General features: G+C 38.6%; 1 protein-coding gene across 5 annotated transcripts in view; it reads right to left on the reverse strand.

Moving 5' to 3' along the window:
• The window catches only part of XPOT (exportin for tRNA), a 43346-nt gene extending 19621 nt beyond the window's left edge, over positions 1–23725 (reverse strand). The window contains exons 1-17 of one of the 5 annotated variants that reach the window (XM_027592225.2): positions 23317–23725; positions 22631–22799; positions 19713–19846; positions 15331–15413; positions 12634–12690; positions 11874–11943; positions 10908–11126; positions 8751–8935; positions 8482–8650; positions 7115–7351; positions 5569–5607; positions 5373–5435; positions 4322–4446; positions 3290–3434; positions 3023–3142; positions 2370–2464; positions 1743–1812 (exon numbers count right to left, since the gene is read on the reverse strand). In XM_027592225.2, the coding sequence (XP_027448026.1) occupies positions 1743–1812; positions 2370–2464; positions 3023–3142; positions 3290–3434; positions 4322–4446; positions 5373–5435; positions 5569–5607; positions 7115–7351; positions 8482–8650; positions 8751–8935; positions 10908–11126; positions 11874–11943; positions 12634–12690; positions 15331–15413; positions 19713–19772 (1737 nt within the window). In that variant the 5' untranslated portion in view covers positions 19773–19846; positions 22631–22799; positions 23317–23725. Of the gene's footprint in view, positions 1–1742; positions 1813–2369; positions 2465–3022; positions 3143–3289; positions 3435–4321; positions 4447–5372; positions 5436–5568; positions 5608–7114; positions 7352–8481; positions 8651–8750; positions 8936–10907; positions 11127–11873; positions 11944–12633; positions 12691–15330; positions 15414–19712; positions 19847–22626; positions 22800–23279 lie in introns of those variants that run through there. The other 4 variants (XM_027592224.2, XM_027592223.2, XM_027592226.2 and 1 more) reach the window with 4 other exon arrangements.
• Between the last annotated feature and the right edge of the window lie 865 nt (positions 23726–24590).

Below are 24590 nucleotides of genomic sequence, written 5' to 3' on the forward strand. Positions count from 1 at the left end.
ACTCTTGATTTAGGCTCTGGTCATGATCTCAGGGTTGTGGGATCGAGCCCTGCATCAGGATCTGCACTTGGCAGGGAGTCTGCTTGAGATACTCTCCCTCTTCCCCCAACTGTCTCTCTCTAAAATAAATAAATCTTTAAAAAAAAAATCCTCATTAAAAGAAGCATGTCCCTATATAAAAGTAGCTAAAGCATTTAAGTACCACTAAGACTAATTACTGCTGTATCAGTTGAGAACACAAAGATAAAGTAGCTATATAAGGAACTTAAAAAATGGATACTCAAAACCCTATTAAGCAGACATCAGGTAAAAGCAATTTGAACAAAGCCTTTTTTTTAATACTAAAAAGAGATTACAGGTATAGTACAAGCCCTTGTTTATATGAATGGTATAAAAAACATGAAAAACTTCTAATATTGCTAAGATAATATGGCTAAATAGTACTTTTCCTTTTTTTTAAAAAATATTTTATTTATTTATTTGAGAGAGAATGAGATAGAGAGAGAGCATGAGATAGGGGAGGGTCAGAAGGAGAAGCAGACTCCCTGCTGAGCAGGGAGTCCGAAGCGGGACTCGATCCTGGGACTCCAGGATCATGACCTGAGCCAAAGGCAGTCGCTTAACCAACTGAGCCACCCAGGCACCCAGTACTTTTCCTTTTTAAGTAGGCTCCATGCCAGCGTGGAGCCCAACACGGGGCTTGAACTCACAATGCTGTGATCAAGACCTGAGCTGAGATCGAGTCAGATGCTTAATGGACTGAGCCACCCAGGTGCATGAGGACTTTCTGAATGCCTAAGTCTTATAGGTCAGTGTGAACTGCCAGGGAAAATTGGCATTAATCAGATGGAATACTTTAATATATAGATTTTTGTAATATGCAAAAATAATTTAACCATATAATTCATTAGTAATCTTTCATGCAGTGAAATTATGTAACCCCTATACTCTAAATACTAATATTTACTTAAAAGAATAAAAGTATTTTTGTGTTTTAACATTTCTCAAGTGGCTGCTCTAGTAGCAATTTTATCAAAATGAAAAAAATGAGTCAATGTCAGTATACAAAAACATGTAGAAGTTAAAACAAGTTACAAAGTATCTCAACTTAAATATTTCTTGTGAAATGAATACCAAAATATCAACCAGCATTTAACCTTTACCCAAAGCCTTAAATTACCCCCCAAAGTCAGTCTAATGGTAGCAGTCACTTAGAATGGCTAATATGATCTTATACTAAACAGGAAATAATTTAGAAATTGAATTTTTCCTTCTCCATACACTACTTCAGCATTTAACAGGGAGAGCAGACCATATCTCACTCTGCCAAATTTATCAGTCAACTCCTTTCCATTTTTGTTTTTTACAATTTATTTATTTATTTGGGGGGGGAACAGAGGGAGAGGGAGAGAGAAACTCAGGCAAACTCTGTGCTGAGTGAAGAGCCTGATGGGGGGCTTGATTCCACAAACCTGAGATTATGACCCAAGCAGAAAAACACTTAACCGACTGTGCCACCCAGGCACCCCTCCATTTTTATTAATTCTATTACCATGCTTTGTTTGCTAATCGCAACAGAATTTTGGTAAACAGAACTAACTAATCCTTGTATACAACATCCCTGCCACCACCATCCACCATTAAGAAAACTGCCCACAAGGCATTAGCATTAAAGGCTAAAGGCATGTGTGGCATCAATGATACTTGGGGAAAATCTGTAATTTGGAAAGACAGATACTTACAGGTGGAGAAAGCTCTAGTAAATCTTGTATTCTATTCAGAATATCCTCAATAAAAGGATTCATTTGTTTACTGAAAAAAGGCAAAAAAGGAAAATCACAATTATGTAAACCACTGTGCTCAAAATACCAAATTTCCTTTTAAAAAGGATGGAACTAAAAACAGGTTCAATTCTAACCTAGTCAGATGTAATCATTAAGACAAGCTATGATTTTAAAAAATTACAACCTTATAAGCCTAAAAACAAGTAGTTTTCATGCCAAGAAAATGGTACTAGTAAAAACAATACAAAACAGAAAGGTCAAAAAATTTATTTCCAAGAAATATATTCTTTAGAATTTCAAAGAAGCCATAGAGTAATCCACAGCAATAAAACTGTTAGTTAAATAATTATGTCATTAGCGATGACAAGTATTACATATAAAAGTATGCAAACAAATCACTTTGCAGTGATGAACCTGGCTAATGAACAGTAAAAGAAGTCATAACATGATACCAAAAAAGAAAACCTAATAAAGAGCCTTAGAATAAACCAAATCTACCACAGGCTTTTAGAAAATAATTTATAGGGCTCATTTAACAATCTTAGAAACAAAAAGTAAACATAAGAGTTGACATTTAGTACTTACTTCAGAGATTTGACAAATCTGGAAAACAGGTAAGCAGTTCTGCTCCGTACTTTTGCACTAGAATGCCGCAGACCCCTATGATCTAAGAAAGCCATCTAAAGAAACAGAGACACTTACTATTTCTGCATTTGTTTAAAATTTTTATTGGTATTGTCATAATATATTTTTGTTCACATCAAATTTTACTTCTTAGCTCCTGGATGGCAGGAGCCAGGTATATATATTAAGTAATCCTTAAGGACACCAATAGGCCCTTGAGGACTTTTTTAGATGACTGATTAAGCCAGAAACTGTCCATTTTAAAAAAATAGAGGAGGGGTTGGTTTCAGTATATTCAAGAGTTTCTGAGAGGGCGCCTGAGTGGCTCAGTTGGTTAAGCGACTGCCTTCGGCTCAGGTCATGATCCTGGAGTCCCGGGATCGAGTCCCGCATCGGACTCCCTGCTCAGCAGGGAGTCTGCTTCTCCCTCGGACCCTCCCCCCTCTCATGCTCTCTATCTCATTCTCTCTCAAATAAATAAATATCTTTAAAAAAGAGTTTCTGAGAGCTTTTGGTTCTGGAAAAAGTTATAAAGACGGAATCCTATCTGCTCATTAGCTGAAATACATAGAAATCCGCCCCCCACCAGAAACGGAGAATAAATGGATACTTACTAGTACACATGGAATGTGTTGAGGTTCAACTGTGAAAAACTTTTCATATCTAACAACAGTTTCGAAGAACTCCAATGTCACAGATGTATGCTGATAGGAACTAACTCCTGATGTTACCAACTGGGCAGGAAAAAGTTAAGAAATGTCCTTATTCATTGTAACATCAAAATGCCCCAGTATTAACAGATGCTAAATTAAGGAACTCCCACTAGCTTATAGTGAAAACAGAAAATTATGTTCAAAATAAATTATCTGTAGTATACTTACAGTTCGCATCATATCCTGCAAAGCACTAGCTTTTGAAACATCACCTGAGAAGTGAGCACCATGAGATACTGGAAGAGCTTCTGCCAACATATACAGCAATCTTATTGCTACTTCAACTTCCATAAAACGTGTAGTCTGCCAATTCCTAACCAAAAGGGAATATGTATGTGAGATCTGAATATAAACATTTTATATAACACCAACAAAAGCCTTTTTAATTATTAAGTCATAGCAATTATTGGGGCTCCTGGGTGGCTCAGTTGTTAAGCGTCTGCCCTCGGCTCAGGTTATGGTCCCAGGGTCCTGGGACTGAGCCCCGCATCGGGCTCCCTGCTCGGCAGGAAGCCTGCTTCTCCCTCTCCCACTCCCCCTGCATGTGTTCCCTCTCTCACTGTGTCTCTCTCTGTTAAATAAATAAAATCTTAAAAAAAAAAAAAGTCATAGCAATTTTTAAACAGGCAACAAAATTTACACCACAAAAGTAGAAATAACTGATGTGATCCATTTCATTGTTTACATTCCAAAGAGCAGTGTTTCCCCACAAGGATCATGATAAATGGAGATAACAATGATAATGGATGGAGCTATAGTGTATTATGCTAAAGGAAACAAGCCAGTCAGAGAAACAAATACCCTATGATTTCACTCATATATGGAATTTAAGAAACATAACAAATGAACCAAGAGGAAAAAGAGACAAACCAAAACACACTCTTAACAATAGAGAACAGATGGTTACCATAGGGGAGGTGAGTGAAACAGATGAGGGGGATTAAGAGTACACTTATCATGATGAGCAATCAACATTGTATAGAATTGTTGAATCACTATAATGTACACCTGAAACTAATATAACACTATGTTAACTACACTGGAATTAAAAGATAAATGGAGACAAGTGCACTGCTTCAGAGATACATAAAATCTTAATAAGTAACAAAGATAGTAAATTATGTGAATCATTTATTGTAGAACATCAACACAGAGAAAAGGAAAGAGGCAGATTCGTTACAAAAACAGTAACAAACTTACTGCAGTGTAGAACTAAAAACTCTGCGCACAGAAGCCAGCAGTAACTCTGGTGAAACTTGAGCAAGCCTGTCCAACAATAACTTCAGTTGTTTTCTATATTCTACAAACATGGCTTCATCTTCACCCTAAGATATATTTTAAAATTTAAAAGATCTTAAAATTCATGTAAATGGTTAGTTTTCTGCATTTCTAAAGTTAATATGTAATTTTTTCATTCACATTTATTTACACAGAAAAACTTACTATGTTTAGTAGCCTTTCCTCTCCTGCCCACAAATAAGCATTTATGAACACAGCCCTACATCTCAAAAAGCCTAGAGCCAGAAACAGTATAGGGAGGTTAAGGACAAGAATCTAGAGCCAGAATGGGTTCACGTTGGGCTTTATGAGAACTTCACCACCTTATTCATACTCCTCGTATCTTGTAATACCCTATGAATGAAGATACATATAACAAGCCTGGCTCTTTGTAAGTGCATAATGCGTTGGTTTTCATCACATTTTCTTTTTACAGTCAAAAGTTTTTGAATGCCTCAGGTGGGGAACTGAACACTTAGCACATTGCAAAACAATGTAAGCAATGCTTGAGTTGACAGAAAGTACTTGATGATCCTTGTGCTTGAGGGTAAACTGACTCACTGGCAACCCTGGACAAGACTTATAAATGGAACAAGTCCAGAGAGTTAAGTGACCCATTCCCACTCTCCCACAGACACTTATGATCTAAGGTCCACTGACCAGGCCTCAACTCATCACTCTTATTAAATACAAAGTGAGATATGATCACCAATGATACTGCCAATATTTTACAAAGTTCAATGCTACAAAGTGTTTTAAAAAGGGCCAAAATACCAAAAAAGTATTTTTTGAAGGTATTATGAAGGCTTATGAAGCTTCTATTAATTTCACCTAAGGCTGAGGTCAATGATAAACAAGAGTGATTGTTAAAATACTTGTTTTAAAGGACTCTAAAATAATCAAAACTTAAAATGTTAACTTGAGAAGTAAATAATGAATTAAAACTGATTTCTCCCTAATGTAAAATTCTTACCTCATTTTCAAAGTTATATTCTTCATCATAAGTCAGTTTTTTCATAACGGCCAACATGATTGCCTAAAATTAAGAATAAAATGTCTTTTGTCAGTTTCCTCTAACTTGATATACTTTGAAATTAAGCTGTATTTCAAAAGACAGGCTGCAGATACAGATTCTGGTATTGGTTTATAGGCAAAAAGAAGTCAATTACCTCTACGTTAGCTTTTTGCTGATCCGAGAGCACTGGAAGCTGTTAAAAAGTAAGCAATAATTTATTAATTTTCCTAAAGTTATACTCGCTTATCAAAATATTTTTCTTTTCTAAGATTTTATTTATGTATTTGAGAGGGAGCATGAGCAGGGTAGGGGGTGGGATAAGGAGAGGGAAGCAGACTCTCCACTGAGCAGAGAGCCTGACAGAGGGCTCAATCCCAAGACCCCAGGATCATGAACTGAGCCCAAGGCAGACTCTTAACTATGTGAGCCACCGAGGCGCCCCTCAAAATATTTTTCTAATCAATGAAGATCTTTTAAAACATGCACACAACTTCTGTGGAGGAAGGTTTGGCAGTACCTTTCTGTATTTCAAATGCACCTAATCTAAGATCTAGCAATTTCATTTCTATTAAATAACGTGACATGTAGATGAACTTCAACTTTAAGGATATTTATAATATATTCACCAAAGAAGTTTATAGGATAGTAAAGTATGGTCTTCCCTTGTTTTCAGTTTTTTTTTTTTTTTAAGATTTATTTTTTTTTTGAGAGAGAGACAGAGTGAGCAAGCATGAGGGGCAGGTAGAAGGAGAGGGAGAAGCAGACTTCCTACCAAGCAGAGCTTGGGATCATGACCTGAGCTGAAGACAGACGCTTAACCGACTGAGCCATCCAGGCGCCCTTCCCTTGTTTTCAAACAAGGCAAAAAAAGCTAGAGGTCTGTTAAGAGATACACAGTGGGATTACCAGGAGTCGTTTTAACTTTCCTCATATCTTTCCCATTACCTAAAATTTCTTAAGGTATGTAGGTAGACGTGTGTTACATTTATAACAATAACACAGAAGTTAATATTTTAAGCTTGACTTAACTAATCAAATGTAAGTAAAATAGGAATGGTTTTCTCATCTAATGACATAATGGGAAATTACTGATTTTTAAAAGGCTACCAGTCATAATATGGAGACTGCTACCATCTACATTTTAAGTTCTTATTGGAAGCAACTCTCTAAGAGATAATTTTTAATTGTAAAAAACTGTTTATACGAAATGATGTATATGTAATTAAAATAATGAACAATGTTTAACGAAATTTCTACTATATTTAAAACAAACACAGGGGCGCCTGGGTGGCTCAGTTGGTCAGTGTCCAACTCTTGATCTCAGCTCAGGTCTTGATCTCTGGGTCGTGAGTTCAAGGCCTGCACTGGGCTCCACGCTGGGTGTGGAGCCTAGCATGGAGCCTACTTGATAAAAAAAGGAAAAGAAAAGGAAAGGAAAGAAAAAATAAATAAAAACAAACAGATTCAAAATGAAAAAATAACCTAAACCTGTAGCTAATTCAAAGCTTGTTAAAGTCTAGTGAATTTTAGAACCTGACTATTCCCATTTTCTGGCTAAGAAGTTGAGTTGGGGGTGGGGGAAATTTTGTTAGCTAGTAGAATTATGGGTATTTCCTTCTTTTCATTTTTCCTCTATTTTCCAATTCTCTATGGTTCGTCTATATTATCTACTGGGCAAAAAGATTAAAATAAGGACTTACCTGTTTCAAAATATGAAGATAATCATAACAGAATCCAATAATGTTAGAAGAGATGTCATCATCCTCATGAATTAGTAGCTGCAGCATCAGTGCCACTTTTGTTTCAATAGCTTGTAGTGACTCTTGAGCATTCTTGATATCCCCATTCTTAATTAATTTAGTCCAACTAACTATCAATGACTGTCCCATTCCATTTACCAGCTTAGAAAATCTGGCTAGAAAGTCAACATCTTCTTCCTATTAAGCAATCAAAAGAGACCTCAATTTAAAAACACCCACATAAACAAGAACAAAAAAAACTACCCACATAAGAGTAAGAAGAAAAACTCTAAACTTTAGTATGAATCAAGTGCCAGTTATAAACTAACATTTAACCATTCTACCATCTTGACTGAAAAATTTTGGATTGAATTCTATTATTAACCACTTGTACTCTTTCAAGCAACTCTTTTTAATGGTTATAGACCCGGAAATATTGCCAAGTTTATAAAAGCTTAAAAAAAGAGATCTGTGGTTTCAAAACCTTCCTTCTAAACTGCTCAAGTTAGTAAACATGCTGTAATCGTTAATGTCATAATACAGTATGTGTAACAGTTTATAACAATTTGAGCCTTAACTATGCTGCAAGAGACAGAACTGCTATTACAACTACCTGCCTAAGGTCAGACCAGCGTTAAGAGTCGGAACTCAAAGTTCAGATTGTTTTCATTAATTATCCTTATGATGTTCTCCTACAGAAAGAGATGTTACCTTCATCATTTTAGGTCTTTTACCACAGACTAAATAAGACAATTATTAGCAACGTAAGAAAACGCTACTATTCTTCTGTCAGCAAGGACAATTCTAGAGCTGTATTACTCACAGAACAGCAAAACAAATATTTCTTAGTAATTTTTTTACCACTGTCACAGGTAAAATAAAAATCTTCAGATTCTGTTTCTAAATTCCTTACCACACTTCACTCTGTTGGGGCTAAACTCCAACAGCTCAAATGAGTAACAATTCAAAAGTATGGTGAAAATGTAACATTTATAACTAAAACTAGTTTTGGTCAAAATGCACTGCCGTGTATATAGTATAGTTCCTTGCTACTTAAAGTATAGACCAGTAGTATGAGAATCAACTCGAAGTTTGTTAGAAATGCACAGCTGCAGGTACTATCCTAGATCTTCAAGTTAATAACTGGTATAATCTACTGTGGAGGACAATGCTACAGATAACATTGTGGCTTTCTGGATACAATGTTTCCTTATAGTCGAGGAGAGTTTACAATCCAAAAAAAAAAAAAAAAAAGAGAAAGAAAAAGAAAGTATATTTAAATTAGTACCCGTCCTACTTTGTTCTACTTCATACATAAATTTACTGACCTGGTCAATGCTGAAAAACCCAGCCGACTGTAATACTTGACACAAAGACTCTACTAGTTTCATTTTATCAACAGGATCCATTCCTTTATTTACAATTTCAAATAAACAGTCACATGCTTCCTCCCGCAGAACTTCTATTGACATATGACCTAGCAGCATATTTATAAACCTGGCAATAGGAGGAAAAAATTGTTACAACGTTTTCAAACTCATGAGTTTTATATATTGTATTTTGTTGGTTTCTATCTTTAAAGTATAGGTATACTTACCTATCATTGGCTATAAGGGATAAGTCTATCCAAGAGACATAAGCCCCAACTACTTCAAGGCACTGACACGTCACTTCTGAATTAGTATACTGGTAATTTTGTAAAATTTGGTACCATGATTCCACCAAGTTTGGAATGCACTGCTCCCTCATGGTATCTTTTATTAGAGTATTCCTACGGGCCTCCTAAAAAACAAAACACCTTATGTGCAAAGTAGATTATCACACAAACTAATTTTTGACATCTGACTAGTTGCACACAGTAATTTCCTCACAATTAAACTTCTAGACTTGTTAACACATTCCCTACTTATCAACTCTAAAATCATATCCTGTGATTATTTTAATTTCCTTTTTCTATTGTATTCCTCAGAGCAGATTGAATTTGTTATTAAACACAAACTATAAATAAGCATTATTTAGAAATCTAAGGCATATGATAAAAGGTATTTCTCAATATTATGCAAACATATTTAAACTACTTAAGAGAATGTAAATTGTTTTCAATTAAAGGAAAATTTTTTTGAGTATAGTTGATACAAGATGTTAGTTTCAGGTGTACCACACAGTGAATCAATACCTCTATAAATTCTGCCAAGAATGGCAATAATTTATTTTTTTATTTTTTCGATTTTTTAAAAAGATTTTAAGTAATCGCTACATCCAACATGGGGCTCAAACTCACAACTCTGAGATCAAGAGTCACATGCTCTGCTGACTGAGCCAGCTGGGTGCCCCAAGAATGGCAATAATTTTTTTTTTGGGGGGGGAGCAAGAGGGAGAGAGAAAGAAAATCTTTAAAAAAAATTTTATTTATTTGAGAGAGAGAAAGAGAGAATACATGTAAGCGGGGGGAGGAGGAGCAGAGGGAGAAACAGACTACCCCCTGAGCAGGGAGCCTGACACAGGGCTTGATCCCAGGACTCTGGGATCATGACTTGAGCTAAAGGCAGATGCTTAACTGACTGAGCCACCCAGGCACCCTGAGAGAGACTCTTAAGCAGGCTCCATGCCTGGAGCAGAGCCCAACACAGGGCTCGATCTCATGACCCTGAAATCATGACCTGAGCTGAAATCAAGAGTTCAACGCTTAACCAACTGAGCCAGCCAGGCACCCCAGGAATGGTAATAATTTAAATGCATGATAATAACCTTTAAAGTGATAAATATGTCTGACATACAATGACCTTAAATTATTATACACATTTGAAACAAGCAATTTCTTTTATCTTTTTTTTCTTTTTCGAATCAGGCAACTTCTATTGTGTTAAGAATACAGAGAAAGTTGTATCAGATAATGAATAAAGACTAAGGTGATGGACTTTATGACTGAGAATACAGAAGAAACTAGCAGATTCATAAGCAATGATTCCTGCTCACTCAGGAACTGTATAGCAGTAGTAAAAACAGACCACATTTCTCCAGAAATTTGTAAAACAGAACCAATTTGTCTATTTTATTGGAGAAAGTGCTTTCATAGTTAAAAAAAATCTAAAGTAACACTCTAATTTCAACATACACTTGGGGAAAAAGAAGCCCAGTTCAAGCTCCTTTGTAGAACAAAATTCAAAATGTTGGGTGAATTTAGAGGCGCCTGCCTAGCTCAGTTGGTAAAACATGTGACTCTTGATCTCAGGGTCATGAGTTCAAGCCTCACAATGGGTGTGGAGCTTGCTTAAAAAAAAAAAAAGGTAAGTTGGGTGAATTTAGAATTCCTTTTTTTTAAGATTCTGCTTGACACAGAGAGACAGACGGAGAGAGAGAGAGAGAGCATGCACAAGCAGGCAGAGGAAGAAGCAGGCTCCCCACTGAGCAGAAAGCCCGATGCAGGGCTCAATCCCAGGACCCTGGGATCACGACCTGAGTCGAAGGCAGACGCTTAATCAACTGAGCCTCCCAGGTGCCCCTGAATTTAGAATTATTAAGAAAATTTGAGGGTGCTTGGCTGGCTTAGTTGGAAGAGCATGCGACTCTTGATCTTGGGGTTTTAAGTATGAGCCTCATGCTGGGTATAGAGATTACTAAAAAAATAAACTTAAAAAAAAGCCAGAAAGAACAGAAAATCTGTCTCCAAAGACTTCCTACTCTTTTTATTATGTGCCCATCATCTCCTACAAAATCTACATTAAAAACTAACAATTAATGGGAAGTTACTTGCCTCTGATGTATGCACCACATCACGATCCACCAACTCTGAATCAATAGCCATGAGGATTCGGAGGTACAGATCTACTCCCCTTGGATTTAGGTCCACTACTGAGAGAATATCAAAAAAAAACTTGGGCCACCTAGTGAGATATTCTGTAACAAAAAGCAATGCGAAGACTTGGGCTGCTTTATTTCGTATAAAGGTCTTCTCTGGTTGGGGATTCAGCATCTGACAAAGAGAAATTGTCCATGAAATTAAATGTAAGTTGGAAACTGTTTTCCTATTTACCATCAATAGGCAAAAAACTCATCAAGCCTCAACACGGTCTAGATTAGCTGTGCAACAAATATACGGGAATATTACCGAAGTATTTAACTGATTACCCAGATGGAAAACAAACAAAAGTGCTGTTTATTTCTTATTCTTACACTTTTAAAGAAAAGTTTCATGTGCAGAATTTTACTAGTTTTTGGTTCTACTAAATTGTTTTTCTTGTTAGCCCTTTAAGGAAAATAAAAATTCTAGCTACATAACCACTTTATATGTTAAGATTAAAATTAACAAAAAACAACATAATGTGAATAAAGAACTCTAATAGCTCTCTTGTAAAGGGCTCTTTGTGAAGAGGCTGTCCAGGAGGGTTTACCTTTAGGAGTGAACAAAAATCTGTTTTTGTCAAATAGTTAAAAACAAACAAAAACCACTACCACCACCACCAACAAAAACCCCACCTTAAAACCGAGGTTTCAACAATGTGTCATGGAAAGCATGAAAGTTTCAGTTATTGATATGATTTTAAATTATTGGTAAGTTTTCATATACCCAAGATTTTTGAAATCAGCACTTTCTAAAAAAGCTATGGGATCAAAGGGAGGATAAATCATCAACATTTTCGAGGTAAAGTTCTAAACTCTTACAAAACTAAAGATTTAAATATCTGGTAATTTAAGGTACTGAATGAAATTACTATTTTACCTGAGCTTGAAGCCAAGATATGAGCGTCTCCCTAATTAGTTGTTGTTGAACAGTAGTTAGTTCTGAGTATCTGTTCAAAATAGAGAAGAAAAATAATAACGGCTACATTTGGTGTCTGTGGTTTAAAAAGTAACAGCCTCATATTTTTGAAAGGGAAAATTTGTGTTATCACTCAATTGCTTAAAATTTCCTAAAATAAATCGATAATGCTTCTCATCATGGCTTTAAAGAAAAGGCAGGGGTGGGCCTGGCAGGTAGTGTCATTGATCTTAGTTTGATTTGTGGTTCAGTTCATGTTAAAACAAAATGACAGCTATGGAATTTCTCAAATGGAAATATGTCTACATTTTGAGGTCTGTGGCTTACAGAATAAATCAACAGGCAAACAAAGGGTCCTCTGAGCAGTGATTCACTGTTTCTGCTTATTTAAGGCAGGGGTTCTAAATCCGAGTGGCCCTGCTGCCACTAACCTCTAACAGAGTTGGCATGTAGAAACAGGTCTGGTGTTGCTAGATCTTCAGATTTTTCCAGAGAAGCGAGAGATGAATTTTTTCTGTGAAATATCTGGATTTTTTTATGTAACCAATTAACTCAGTATTTTTACACTTTGGGATAAATCAAAAACACATCTATAAGCTGGATGTGTCTCATACACTCTCAATTTACAGCTTGTATTATGATTTTCCCAAAGAGAAAAACTAATTTAAAAAATGACCTCTCCCCATAAATTTCAGAGTCAAAACAGTGAGAAAAACCTTACTTGTATTTAACTTGATGTTCTAGTACTTGAAAGCAGAAAAACTTTATGTGATCATCACTGAAAAAGAAAAGAGGAAAATCAGATAAGCAGAATATAATTTAGAGAAAACAAATCTAAAGTAAAGAAGTAAAGTACTAGGTGAATCACAGTTGAAAAGTTTCTCAAACAAGACCTATGGCTTATTTTCTACTTATCGATCTCATTTATTATACTGTTTAGAACTTAAATATTACTCCACGCTCGATAGGTCCATTAAATCTGACAAGCAAAAAAATGAAAAAAATTGAGATGCACCCTAAGTATACTGCTCTGCAAAGAGAACGAATTTCCCTAAATTCTAGATGTTAGGATTACTGAAACCACTCCTACACTTTACAACAGAAAGGCTAGGTGTAAAATGACAAATGGTCACACAGCCAGAGACTAAGTCAAATCAGTGATGGTAACTGAAATCAGACCTAAAATCCAATCCTACACAGTTCCATTGCAGCCAAATCCAAAATGAGCGGGGTCACTCAGACTGGTAGTTCAGCCTCAAAAATTTATACAGAAAACCAAGTTACAAACACACTGCCCTTATAAGAAGGGAGCAAAAATCAGTTCTAACAATTATCCACTCTCAAGGTCTCTACAGGGGTGATGCAGAGTTGCAGTGAGCCAGCTACAATCTCTGACAAAATCTCTTTAGTAAACAACAATCTGTTCATCCAAGACAGTTGGTTTGGGCCAGGCTTAGTCATTGAAGAAATTTTTCATATATAAAGCTAACTGGTCAATATAAGAAGAGAAAATATCTTAACTTAGAATACATGAGTTAATCAAACAAAATAATTTCACACAAAGATGAAATTTAATCTTTAAAAGTTTTGTTTAAGTTAGGTTTAATTAGCACCTCTTCCAAGAACTTAGGGTTCCTATTTTTTTTTTTTTAAGATTTTATTTATTTGAGAGAGAGAATGAGAGAGAGAGAGCACATGAGGGGGGGAGGGTCAGAGGGAGAAGCAGACTCCCTGCTGAGCAGGGAGCCTGATGCGGGACTTGATCCAGGGACTCGAGGATCATGACCTGAGCTGAAGGCAGTCGCTTAACCAACTGAGCCACCCAGGCACCCTGTAGGTCTTTTTTAAATAACTTAATTAACTACTATATAAACTAATGAAATGAGGGGCGCCTAGGTGGCTCAGCTGGTTAAGCGTCTGTCTTTGGCTCAGATTATGGTCCCAGGTTCCTAGAATCGAGCCCCACATCAGACTCCCTGCTCAGCGGGGAGCCTGCTTCTCCCTCTCCCTACTGCTCCCCCTACCTGTGCTCTCTCTCTCTGAATGCTTTAGAAAGACTTCATAGAAAGTTATATTACAAAAAAGAAAAACCTTAGAACACTAATTCAAAGGGATACATGCACCCCTATGTTTATAGCAGCATTATTTATAATAGCCAAGATACAGAAGCAGCCCAAGTGTCCATCAACTGATAAATGGCTAAAGATGTGGTATATATATACAATGGAATATTATTCAGCCATAAAGAGTGAAACCCTGACATCTGCAATGACATGGATGGAGCCAGAGTGTATAATGCTAAGTGAAATAAGTCAGTCAGAGAAAGACACCCTATGATTTCACTCGTATGTGGAATTTAAGAAACAAAACAAATGAGCAAAGGGAAAAAAATGAGAGAGAGAGAGAAATCAAGAAACAGACTCTTAACCACAGAGTATAAACTGATGGTTACCAGAGGGGAAGTGGGTAGGGAGATGGGTTAAGTACATGATGGGGTTAAGTAAGGAGGGCACTTGTTGTGATGAGCACAGGATGATGGTTGAATCACTATAATGTACACCTGGAACTAATATAACACTGGATATTAACTGGAATTAAAATAAAAAAATTTTTTAGGGGTGCCTGGGTGGCTCAGTCGTTAAGCGTCTGCCTTCAGCTCAGGTCATGGTCCCAGGCTCCTGGAATCGAGTCCCACATCGGACTCCCTGCTCCGCGGGAAGCCTGCTTCTCCCTCTTCCACTCCCCCTGCTTGTGTTCCTGCTCTCACTATCTCTCTCTCTGGGTCAAATAAATAAAATCTTTAAAAAATAAATAAAATAAAATAAATTTTTTAAAAAGGGAAAAACCTTGTGCATATTTGATGTGGGCTAGATAACCAGAAGACTTGGAGAGGTGGGAGAAAATAAGTAAAAGTCTAGGAATTTGCACTAATTGTTCCTCAATCCAGAGACCCAAAGTGGAACTTGTAGAGGATGGATCATGGGTGTGATCAATGTAAGAATGATGAAGTGAATGCTAGTGGAATATACATAAAGGAAAGACCTTGGTCCAATATAAAAAAACTGGCAACTGAATGTTTATATACTTTAAATTAAAAACAAAAAATATATACAATTCATGATTACTGACTTCGCCAACTTTTTAGAAAACCAACTATCACTTCCCATCATAAGAAATTTTTATTGTACTCTATTCCCACTGGGATCTGCTGTCAGGTACACGGCCTAAGGTAAAGTCTAGTTTTACTGAAAAGTCAATCCTGGATGGCCAAATTACTAGTTTACTATTTTTCTCATTTCTACACTGAATGTTTTTCCAAAACACAAGCCATAAATGTTTTTATGAAAACATTTTCCAAATACAGGTCCCACAGAAATTTAAATTCCTCTAAGTCATGCAAATTTTGTTTTATAATTACCTGTATGTCCTCTGGGCTAGAGCTTCTGCACACACTTGCCAGGCATCTGGGGAAATCTTTAACTGCTCAAAATAGGCCAGGGCCTGTAAGATTGCAAAGCCGTAAATGCATTTGGAATAGTCGATCTCAGTGCCCAACTGATATTAAAATATTCTAGGAGTAGCAAACCAATAACAGATCAGTCAACCTGAAGAAAAATAGCTAAAACACTGAATTCTGGCCTCTGAGTAAGTGCAACTACTGATCGTTCCTAGAAAAAAGGTTAAGTAAAAAACAAATTCCATCAGTTAGATACTCAAAGCTGTTTCCTTACAGCAAAGGAGACAACACAAAAATGTCTTGCAGACCTCAATGGGTAATTATGAGTATTATGAGAAAAAATACACAAGTACTTCGTCAAGTGCTATGCTACTGAAGCATATGCAATTATAAAATAGTATATAAAGAGCACTTTTCCTATTTAATAACAAAATACTATTAAAGAGGTGATTATAAAATTAGAGTCCATGGGGTGCCTGGCTAGCTCAGTTGGTGGAGGGTGCAACTCTTGATCTCAGGTTCGAGATCAAGAGGGTGTACAGGATTACTTAAAAATTTAAAAAATCTTACACTCTTGATTTCGGCTTAAGTCTTGATCTCAGCATTGTGAGTTCAAGTCCCATGTTGGGCTCTCTACTGGACGCGGAGCCTACTTTAAAAAATTAATTGGGGCCCCTGGGTGGCTCAGTTGTTAGGTGTCTGCCTTCGGCTCGGGTCATGGTCCCGGGGTCCTGGGATCAAGCCCCGCGTCAGGCTCCCTGCTCTGCAGGAAGCCTGCTTCTCCCTCTTCCACTTCTCCTGCTTGTTTTCCCTCTCTTGCTCTGTCTCTGTCAAATAAATAGATAAAATCTTTAAAAAATAATAATAGGGGCGCCTGGGTGGCTCAGTCGTTAGGCGTCTGCCTTCGGCTCAGGTCGGGATCCCAGGGTCCTGGGATCGAGCCCCGCATTGGGCTCCCTGCTCTGCGGGAAGCCTGCTTCTCCCTCTCCCACTCCCCCTGCTTGTGTTCCCTCTCTGTGTCTCTCTCAGTCAAATAAAACAATAAAATCTTAAAACATAAATAAATAAAAATAATTAAAATAAAAATAAATAAAACAAAATAATAAAACTAAAAATAAAATCTTAAAAAAAAAAAACAAACCCAAACCAAAATTAGAGTCCAACTGCATGATATGAATTTTGGAAAAGTATGAATAATTGAAAACCTTTAGGAAATGTTTCTCATTTCACGAATTCAGGGCATTGTTATAAAAGTAAGTGTACTCTAGGGGCGCCTGGGTGGCTCAGCAGGAAGCCCGACACGGGACTCGATCCCGGGACTCCAGGATCACAACCTGAGCCAAAGGCAGATGCTTAACCGACTGAGCCACCCAGGCGCCCCTGAAATCAATTTTAGAGGTCTTGATCAGCAATCAAAAAATGACAAACAATATCAGAGTGCACTGCCCATAATAAAAATAACTATTATTTTATGTAAACTGTTTTAGTTGTGTGTGTATATATACTATATATATAAAAAATATAGTTATATGTCTATACACAGAGTCAAGATGTAAAATTTTTTCCTTTATGAGGAAAAAGCAAGAAAAGCAAAAAAGCTCTATTACAGTTGTTATGAATGAGGGAATGGGTTTTCATATGTGGTCTCACTGGCTGCTCCCACTGATAAAGAACCAAGTAAATGAAGGTAAGCAGATGAAGATCACCAAATACTATCTTAAATACAAATAATGGTTATCTTCGGAAATTAAGAAGAACCCCGGCGACAGCCCAGTTGTTGTCTAACAATATTCCACGAAACCTGGGGTTTCTTTTAGGAACATTTATTGTCCCATTTAAGGGCAAGGTGGAAGTCAATCATGTATGTTGCATTACCACCTAATAGTTCACACCCAAAAAAAGAAGGGGGGGATTCAGCTGCTAGAATTATCACTGACATACATACACTGACATTTTCTTTAAATAATAGCAAGTTTTAAGCCAAAGACATTGATTCCATTAAAAAAGTAAAAATAACCTGAGAGTTTTCAGGTCTTAAAGTCTGCATTCTGAATGCATGCATTTTTAGCATTTTTATTTTTTTAAAGGATTTATTTATTTGTGAGAGCGAGCGAGCGAGCGCGTGCGCGCGTGGGGGGAGGAGCAGAGGGAGAGAATAGAGATAATCTCAAGCAGACTCTCAGCTGAACATGCAGCCCCAATGCAGGGCTCGATCCCTCCACCCTGTAATCATGACCTGAGCCGAAACCAAGAGTCAGAAGTTCAACCGACTGAGCTACCCAGATGCCCCATTTACTAGCATTTTTAAGTGAAATTTTGTGGCAATTATGAACAAGTCAAAGCTTTTATCACCTTTTCTTCTATTTCATACCTTTTCTTTAATGCTCTATTGCCTCTAAGTGGCAACAGAGTCACTTCAGCTACTGTCCCTGTAAAAAAAAAATAACTATAGCCAAACAACTGAGAATTGGAGTTGGCAGATAGTTATCTTATGATCAAAATGGTGGGCACCTGGGTGGCTCAGTGGTTAAGCATCTGCCTTCAGCTCAGGTCATGATCCCGAGGTCCTGGGATCAAGCCCCGCATCAGGCTCCCTGCTCAGCGGGAAGCCTGCTTCTCCCTCTCCCACTCTCTCTGCTTGTGTTCCCTCTCTCGCTGTGTCTCCTTCTTTGTCAAATAAATAAATAAAATCTTTAAAAAAAAAATGAATTAGTGTTCCACTACTCTTGATTTCCAACATCAGAAGTATCAGAATTCACTTTCCTTAAGATTCCTTTTTATCCTAATTGTTACTCAGGTTGGCTTAATGGGATATCAAATTAAGCCTGAATTTGGATGCTTGACATAAACCTGTAACTGAGATAACTCGTTTTTATTGATAAAAAGCATAATTTTATATTAAGACCACTAACAATGCACTGGATTTACTTTTCTGAGAAAGAAAATCATTGCGCATTTAAAAAATCTGTTGGATAGTGGTATTTAATAAAAAACAAATGATTTCCATAAAGGATCATTAAAAAAACAACAGAAAAGGCTATTTAATAATTAAACAAATAGTAAAAGGCTTTTAGTTATAGTCATGCAATACCAAGGTAAAGATCTATGATACTTCAACTATGTGACTAAGGCTTTGAAGGTAGGTAGCTTAAACTCCTACATAAAGAAATTTGTCTACACACAGAAAACATGGATTTTAAATGTCTTTTGATGTCCTAACTAGTTTGTCAGGTATCTTATAACTAGCCAGATTATTTAAATCTCAATTCTTGTTATTTACCTTTATGTGGATGGCTGGTTACTTATTTAACAGCAGAGGCATGGAACTATGTGAGAAACTACTTGAGATTTTTTTTTTACTTAAAAAAAATTTTAAGTAAAATTTGGGCACCTGGGTGGCTCAGTCGGTTAGGTTAAGCATCTACCTTCGCTCAGGTCATGATCCCAGGGTTCTGGGATCGAGTCCTGCATCAGGCTCCCTGCTCAGCGGGGAGTCTGCTTCCCCACCCCCCACTCATACGTGCTCACTCCCGTGTAACCTCGCTCTCTCTCGCAAAATAAAATCTTTAAAAAAAAAAAATTCTCCGTAAAAGCACAAAAACTGCAATAATATTTAGTGAGACTGTTACCCTCACTTAGCTCATTTATAAAAAATATCCTTTGCTATGAGAAGAGAAAATGGTTCTCCTTCCACTTACCCTGTTATTTCAAAACACCCACATCTTTAAAAAAACTTAATTATAGGCTTATTCTTTAAATTCTTCTTTTATCATTCAGCTATAGCCATGATTACAGGTATAGCCTACATTGTGTTTAATTGTTTATATTTGCTCAAATATCCCAGCACCTCATAATGGACTCCTTGTTATCTAACCATTTTATGTAACCTAAGACATGGCATATCATAACCTCTAATTTACATGTCTGCCTGGACTAAATAACAAGGACGCTAAATATTACGAACATGAAGGTTAAACAACTTGTCCAGACCAAGCCAGGAAATATAAAGATAAAATATGCATGTCTGCCACTATGGAAAGTTCCTTGAGCAATCCTTTGCACTGCAACTTCTAAATAATTAGAAATAATGACTGATGTGACACAAAGAGCTGCCTTGAATCACATGAGATTTTAGTACCTTTGCTGAGCCAACTAAAAAACACCAATCACAATGCTCACCGTTTCTGTATTCAGAATATATTCAAGTACCTCAAATTTGTCTCTCTTCATTTCTACTCAAATGAAATCTTTATCACCAAATGTATTTTGTTTTTAAATTCAAGTCCTCTAATGCAAATCTGTGGTAACAATCTTTAAAAAATGATTAAGTTGACTTAACTTACCCTTTGTCTGAAGTCTGAATCAGCATTTGGATTTAGCCCTAAAAGAGCCTGTTCATCCATCCCTGCTGCTATTCTTGGAGTTTTCTGATTACAATAGGCGTGCCCTCTGATCCCACAGAAGAATCCACAAACATCTGCACACACACACACAAAAAAATCAAAGAAAACAATACTTGATACAAAATCGATGCTTATCCAGAATATCCTAACAAGTGGATGACATTATGCAAGTAAGTGTAAATGTTGAAAGAACTTCTTTTGAAACTACCCAAAATTACAACTAAAGGAACCTAAGTCTCAGAAGAATAGCCCTACTAAATACCCCACAAATGTGTAATTTCTAAAAATCTAACATATGCAATTAATGTTCTCAAATTTTCTTATTCAAGATCATCAAGTATACAAAGTAATTCTTTTCTACTTTAAATAGAAGCATCTCATTTATGCAGTGTAATCACCCCAGTAAAAAGTGCAACTCTGCAACCATATTAAAATATGACAAATCTAAATTATCTTATTATACTAATTTGCCTACTTCCATTTACCAATATCACAAACTTTTAGGGAAAAAAACAACTTAGAATGGCTGATTAAATAGTAACCTTGGAGTTCAATATCCTTACTGGAGTGTCTATCAAGTACTTCAAGGTAAGTCAAATGAAAGAGGAAGAGTAGAGGAGTGAAAAACCAGTCATTTAACTTTTAAGCAATAGACTCTCTGGACAATTTTAGAAATGTATTTCAAAAACATTTTTTAATAGTAGCTATAAAAATTGATAAACCAGAATACTGACTACTCTTATTTAAGAACATTTTTTTTAGTCAGTATAGGGTCTAACATTCTCAAATAAGAACATGATTAAGCCCCAAAAGGCAACCTGGTTTTTGATAGAATGTATAACTGAGGGAACAAGGAACAAATTCTAAATGATGTGAAAATCACATTTATTCTCTCAATACCTATGAGGTAGGGAGACCATGCCTACTATTCCCATCAAAAGGCTATAGGGTTTTTTTGGGGGGGGGGCTTAATTATCATAAACCAAAGAGAAGAAACTTAAAGAAGCCAAGAAACTAAAGGCAGGGGGTGGGGGTGCACAGCCTTTTTGAAACGGTGAGGCCAGTATCTGACCCAGGCTAGAGGACCCCAACTACAATATGCTTTTCTGTCTTCCCCTGGGCCTGCCTGAAACAAGTAAGTCAGGTTATGTGCTGAGAGCCCTTCAGAAAAGCTCAGCCCTTTCTCTTATGATTACTATCAAATGTTCAGACTACAGCAAGGCAGGATCCACTGCCCTCAGGGTTAAGACACAAACTCTTGAATGACTTGCTATTCTGCACCCCAACCCTGCAAGGCCAGTGGTATTCTACCTTTCATCTTTGCACTCACTGCTCTTTTCTTGTTACTTGGTTAACCCTTGCCTGTCCTTCAAAATTCAGCTTAGAGGTCACCTCTTTCAAGAACACTTCTTTGACCCCTATTGTCCAATTCTACCAAACTGGATTAAATGCCCCACATAAGTGCTAATATGTTGTCACTGCCTGCTTACGAGTTTTCTATAATCTTAAACGGAAAGGACCATCTTAAATATTCCTCATTATGTCTCTAGGACATAGTAGCACATAGGCTTTGGGTTTGGACATACCTGGGTTTGTATTACAATCTAGTCATTTTCAAACTGGGGCAATATGGACAACTAGGAAACGTGAGAGAGCCCTCTCTTGAAGTGGGAAAGAGAGGGTCTACCTCATAAAGTTGCAAAGACTTCAGTGAGATAAGGTATGTAAAGGATGCCTGGCACATAGTGGGTCCTCAACAGATTATTTATAATTCAGAGCTAGTCACATGGGGAATGGGAACTACTTGGAGCAGTCTTGATTTATCGTCTCATACTTATAAACGGGCATTTGAACAGATGAAAACAAAAAAAGGCAGTGGTTTTCCTCCCCTATCCCTGCCAAAAATGACAAGAAAATTTAACAATTCCCTGGAAAAATGCAAACACAAAAAAGAAATTTTGAGTTTCTGTGAATCCCAGATTAATAAGTCCTATGAGAGGGCGCCTGGGTGGCTCAATTGGTTAAGCGGCTGCCTTCAGCTCAGGTCATGATCCCGTGGTCCTGGGATGGAGCCCTGCCTCAGGCTCCCTGCTCAGCAAGAAGCCTGCTTCTTCCTCTGCCTGCTGCTCCCCCTGCTTGTGCTGTGTCAAACAAATAAAATCTTTTAAAAAAAGCCCTATAGGGGCGCCTGGGTGGCTCAGTCGGTTAACTGGCTGCCTTAGGCTCAGGTCATGATCCCAAGCCAAGGTCCTGGGATCTATCTATCTGTGCTCCCTTCTCAGCAGGGAGGCTGCTTCTCCCTCTCCCACTCCCCCTGCTTGTGCTGTCTCTGTCAAATAAATCAATCTTAAAAAAAAAAAAAAAGTCCTAAAGAGATTCTTTGAATTTAGGGAAAACTGCTTAAGCTTGGTCAAGTCACTTTAATTCTATCAAGCAAAACAGCACTGGTCTTAAAAAACCTGGCCAATAAATAACCTAAGGAAACATAAACTTGCTACAGTTGTCAGTACAGAAAGAATCCCCCATAGAGAAGGAACCTGTATAATAATCAATATGCAGTGGAACATAACCATGAAACGGTGAATTACCTACATGTGTGCAAACAACTGAAAAGTTACCACCTGTGCAGAAAAGGTAACAGTTCCCTCAGTTAAAGGTTGTGCATGAACACATAATGTTCTAACGTGGCATAGACGTGCAGGCTTAAACATTTGTTACAATGCGATAAACACTTCAATTATGCATCTAGTAAATGTTTTGGGAAAAGGCAAGCAACATACTTAAAATATTAAGCCCGAACTTTTCTTTGGTAGCCATTAAATAAATCAAACAATCTGGGGAAATTCCTCCACACCTACTAGAGACTGTTCAAAGACCAGGACTGAATCTTTCCAGTCTTTTAACACCACGCTGACAAGTCGCTTTAATAAAACGTAACTTCCCCCCGTAACAACTAATTAGCACTTTCAAAAAGTACTCGTTTCTTCTGGTTACAGGGAACCATCACGCTTGTCTACTCCTGCAGAACTGTGAGGAAGGGAAGAGAAGAAATGGCGTGTCTGTGCTGGCAAATTACTACACAGAAATAACACTTTTCTCCTTTTTGTCCTGGGGCAGGGGGGTGGGAGCAAAGCAAGTCTGAGGGTCTCCGCAGTTGAAACTAGTGGGACACGGTGCTATTACAAATGAGCCTGGTCACTTCCACTACATTAGGGGCCACAGACGATGCCAACCCCCCTTGGCCGCCCTTGCCCCTTCCTCACCCCCTCTCCGTCCCTCCCCTAAAGAAAGCCTCGTGGCAATTCGGGTGATGAAACACCCAGCAACGGGCGGCCACGCACTCGGGACTCCGCGGCGACGGCCGCAGCTCGTACCCACCCCCACCCAGTCCGCCCAGCATCGGGGCGCTACCGCCATGGAGGGCCCCCGGCCCGCACCCCTCCCCAGCGGGGGGCTCCCCGGGCCAGTCCTCCCGGCTAACTTCCCCGCAGCCTCGCACGGACCCACCGGGTCCGAGTCCCGCCGCCCCCGAGCTCCGAGTCACCTTCCCTATCAGTCCATCCCGCCTCCCCGCCTGCACTCCCGAGGGCTGGTCAGCGGAGCGGAGCGGAGCGGCGCCGCACGCAGGGAGCAGAGAGAGCGGCCCTCGTCCTTGTCGCCGTCGTCCTCCGCCACGGCCGCAGCGCTAACGCCGGAGACCGAGCTGGCCGGGGCCGCGAGCCGCTCCGCGTCCCCTGGCGCCTTCTTTTGCGTGGCGCCCGGCCGGCAAGCTAGCAAGCAGGCGGGCGGGGTCGGCGCCCCAGGAAGGGAAAGAGCGCGAGGGGCCGGCTAACGCCGCCGCCGCCGCCGCCGCCTTCGTCGCCGCTGACTCAGCGCGAAGCGCGCTCCCCGCGTCGGCGCCGCGCGGACCAGCACCAGCAGCCTCATGGAGAGTGCGGACGGCAGGCCGCGGGCCTGGGCCGGGAGCCTACAACTCCCGGCATGCAACGGGCAGGGGGGCGCTTCCGGACGCTCGCCGAGGCCTGTGGTGCATGCCGGGATGGGGCGTCCGGCGCGAGTCCCTCCCACGCCGCTGAGTCTCGCGTGGGTCCTAGCCGCTGGTCGGGTGTGCTTAGAATGTTCCGTAAAGGCTTCATTAGGTAGTTGGTAGATTAGAGTATCGAGCTCCTGAGATCCAGATGACGTAGTCCAAACCACGTGTGATTTAATTGCTCTTCTATGGTCCCACGTGTTTAGGGTCCGGGGGCATGAAGATCCTCTCAGGAGCGCCGAAAGTTCTTAAAACTTCACTTTAAACGTACTAGTATATTATCATTCATGAAAAGGAGAGCATTCTTAGGGAGTTCTCGTAGGTTACTTCTCTGGTACTGTTACTTCGTTTATTCAGAGGCGGTATTGGCTCAAGTTGTCTACATTTGAATCCCCGCCCCAACCCACCCTCTTTCCCCTCCCACACTTGACCTCAGTTTCAGGCACTTTACATAATCTAGCTGTATTTCAGTTTACTCATTTGTAAAATGGGGACAATAGTACTGACCTCAAAGGGTTCTTGTGAGGACTGGGATAATATATGTTTGCACACAATAAGTGCTCAATTAGGTATCGTTGCTTATTCACTACTGAATACAGACTTGGTTGCAGTCACTCCAACTATAGTGAGGAGCAAACAAAACTTGGGCGGGGAAATTCGGAAAAGTAGAATAAAAGTACTCTTAACAGTTTAGCAGCTACATTTGTTTAGTGACCCACCGTGTGCAAGACACTACACTACGTATTTCATATATACAGTATTTTGCATCACGTTTGTAATTTTAAAAT

This window comes from Zalophus californianus, chromosome 9 (assembly GCF_009762305.2).
Source record: "Zalophus californianus isolate mZalCal1 chromosome 9, mZalCal1.pri.v2, whole genome shotgun sequence".
Lineage (NCBI taxonomy): Eukaryota > Metazoa > Chordata > Mammalia > Carnivora > Otariidae > Zalophus > Zalophus californianus.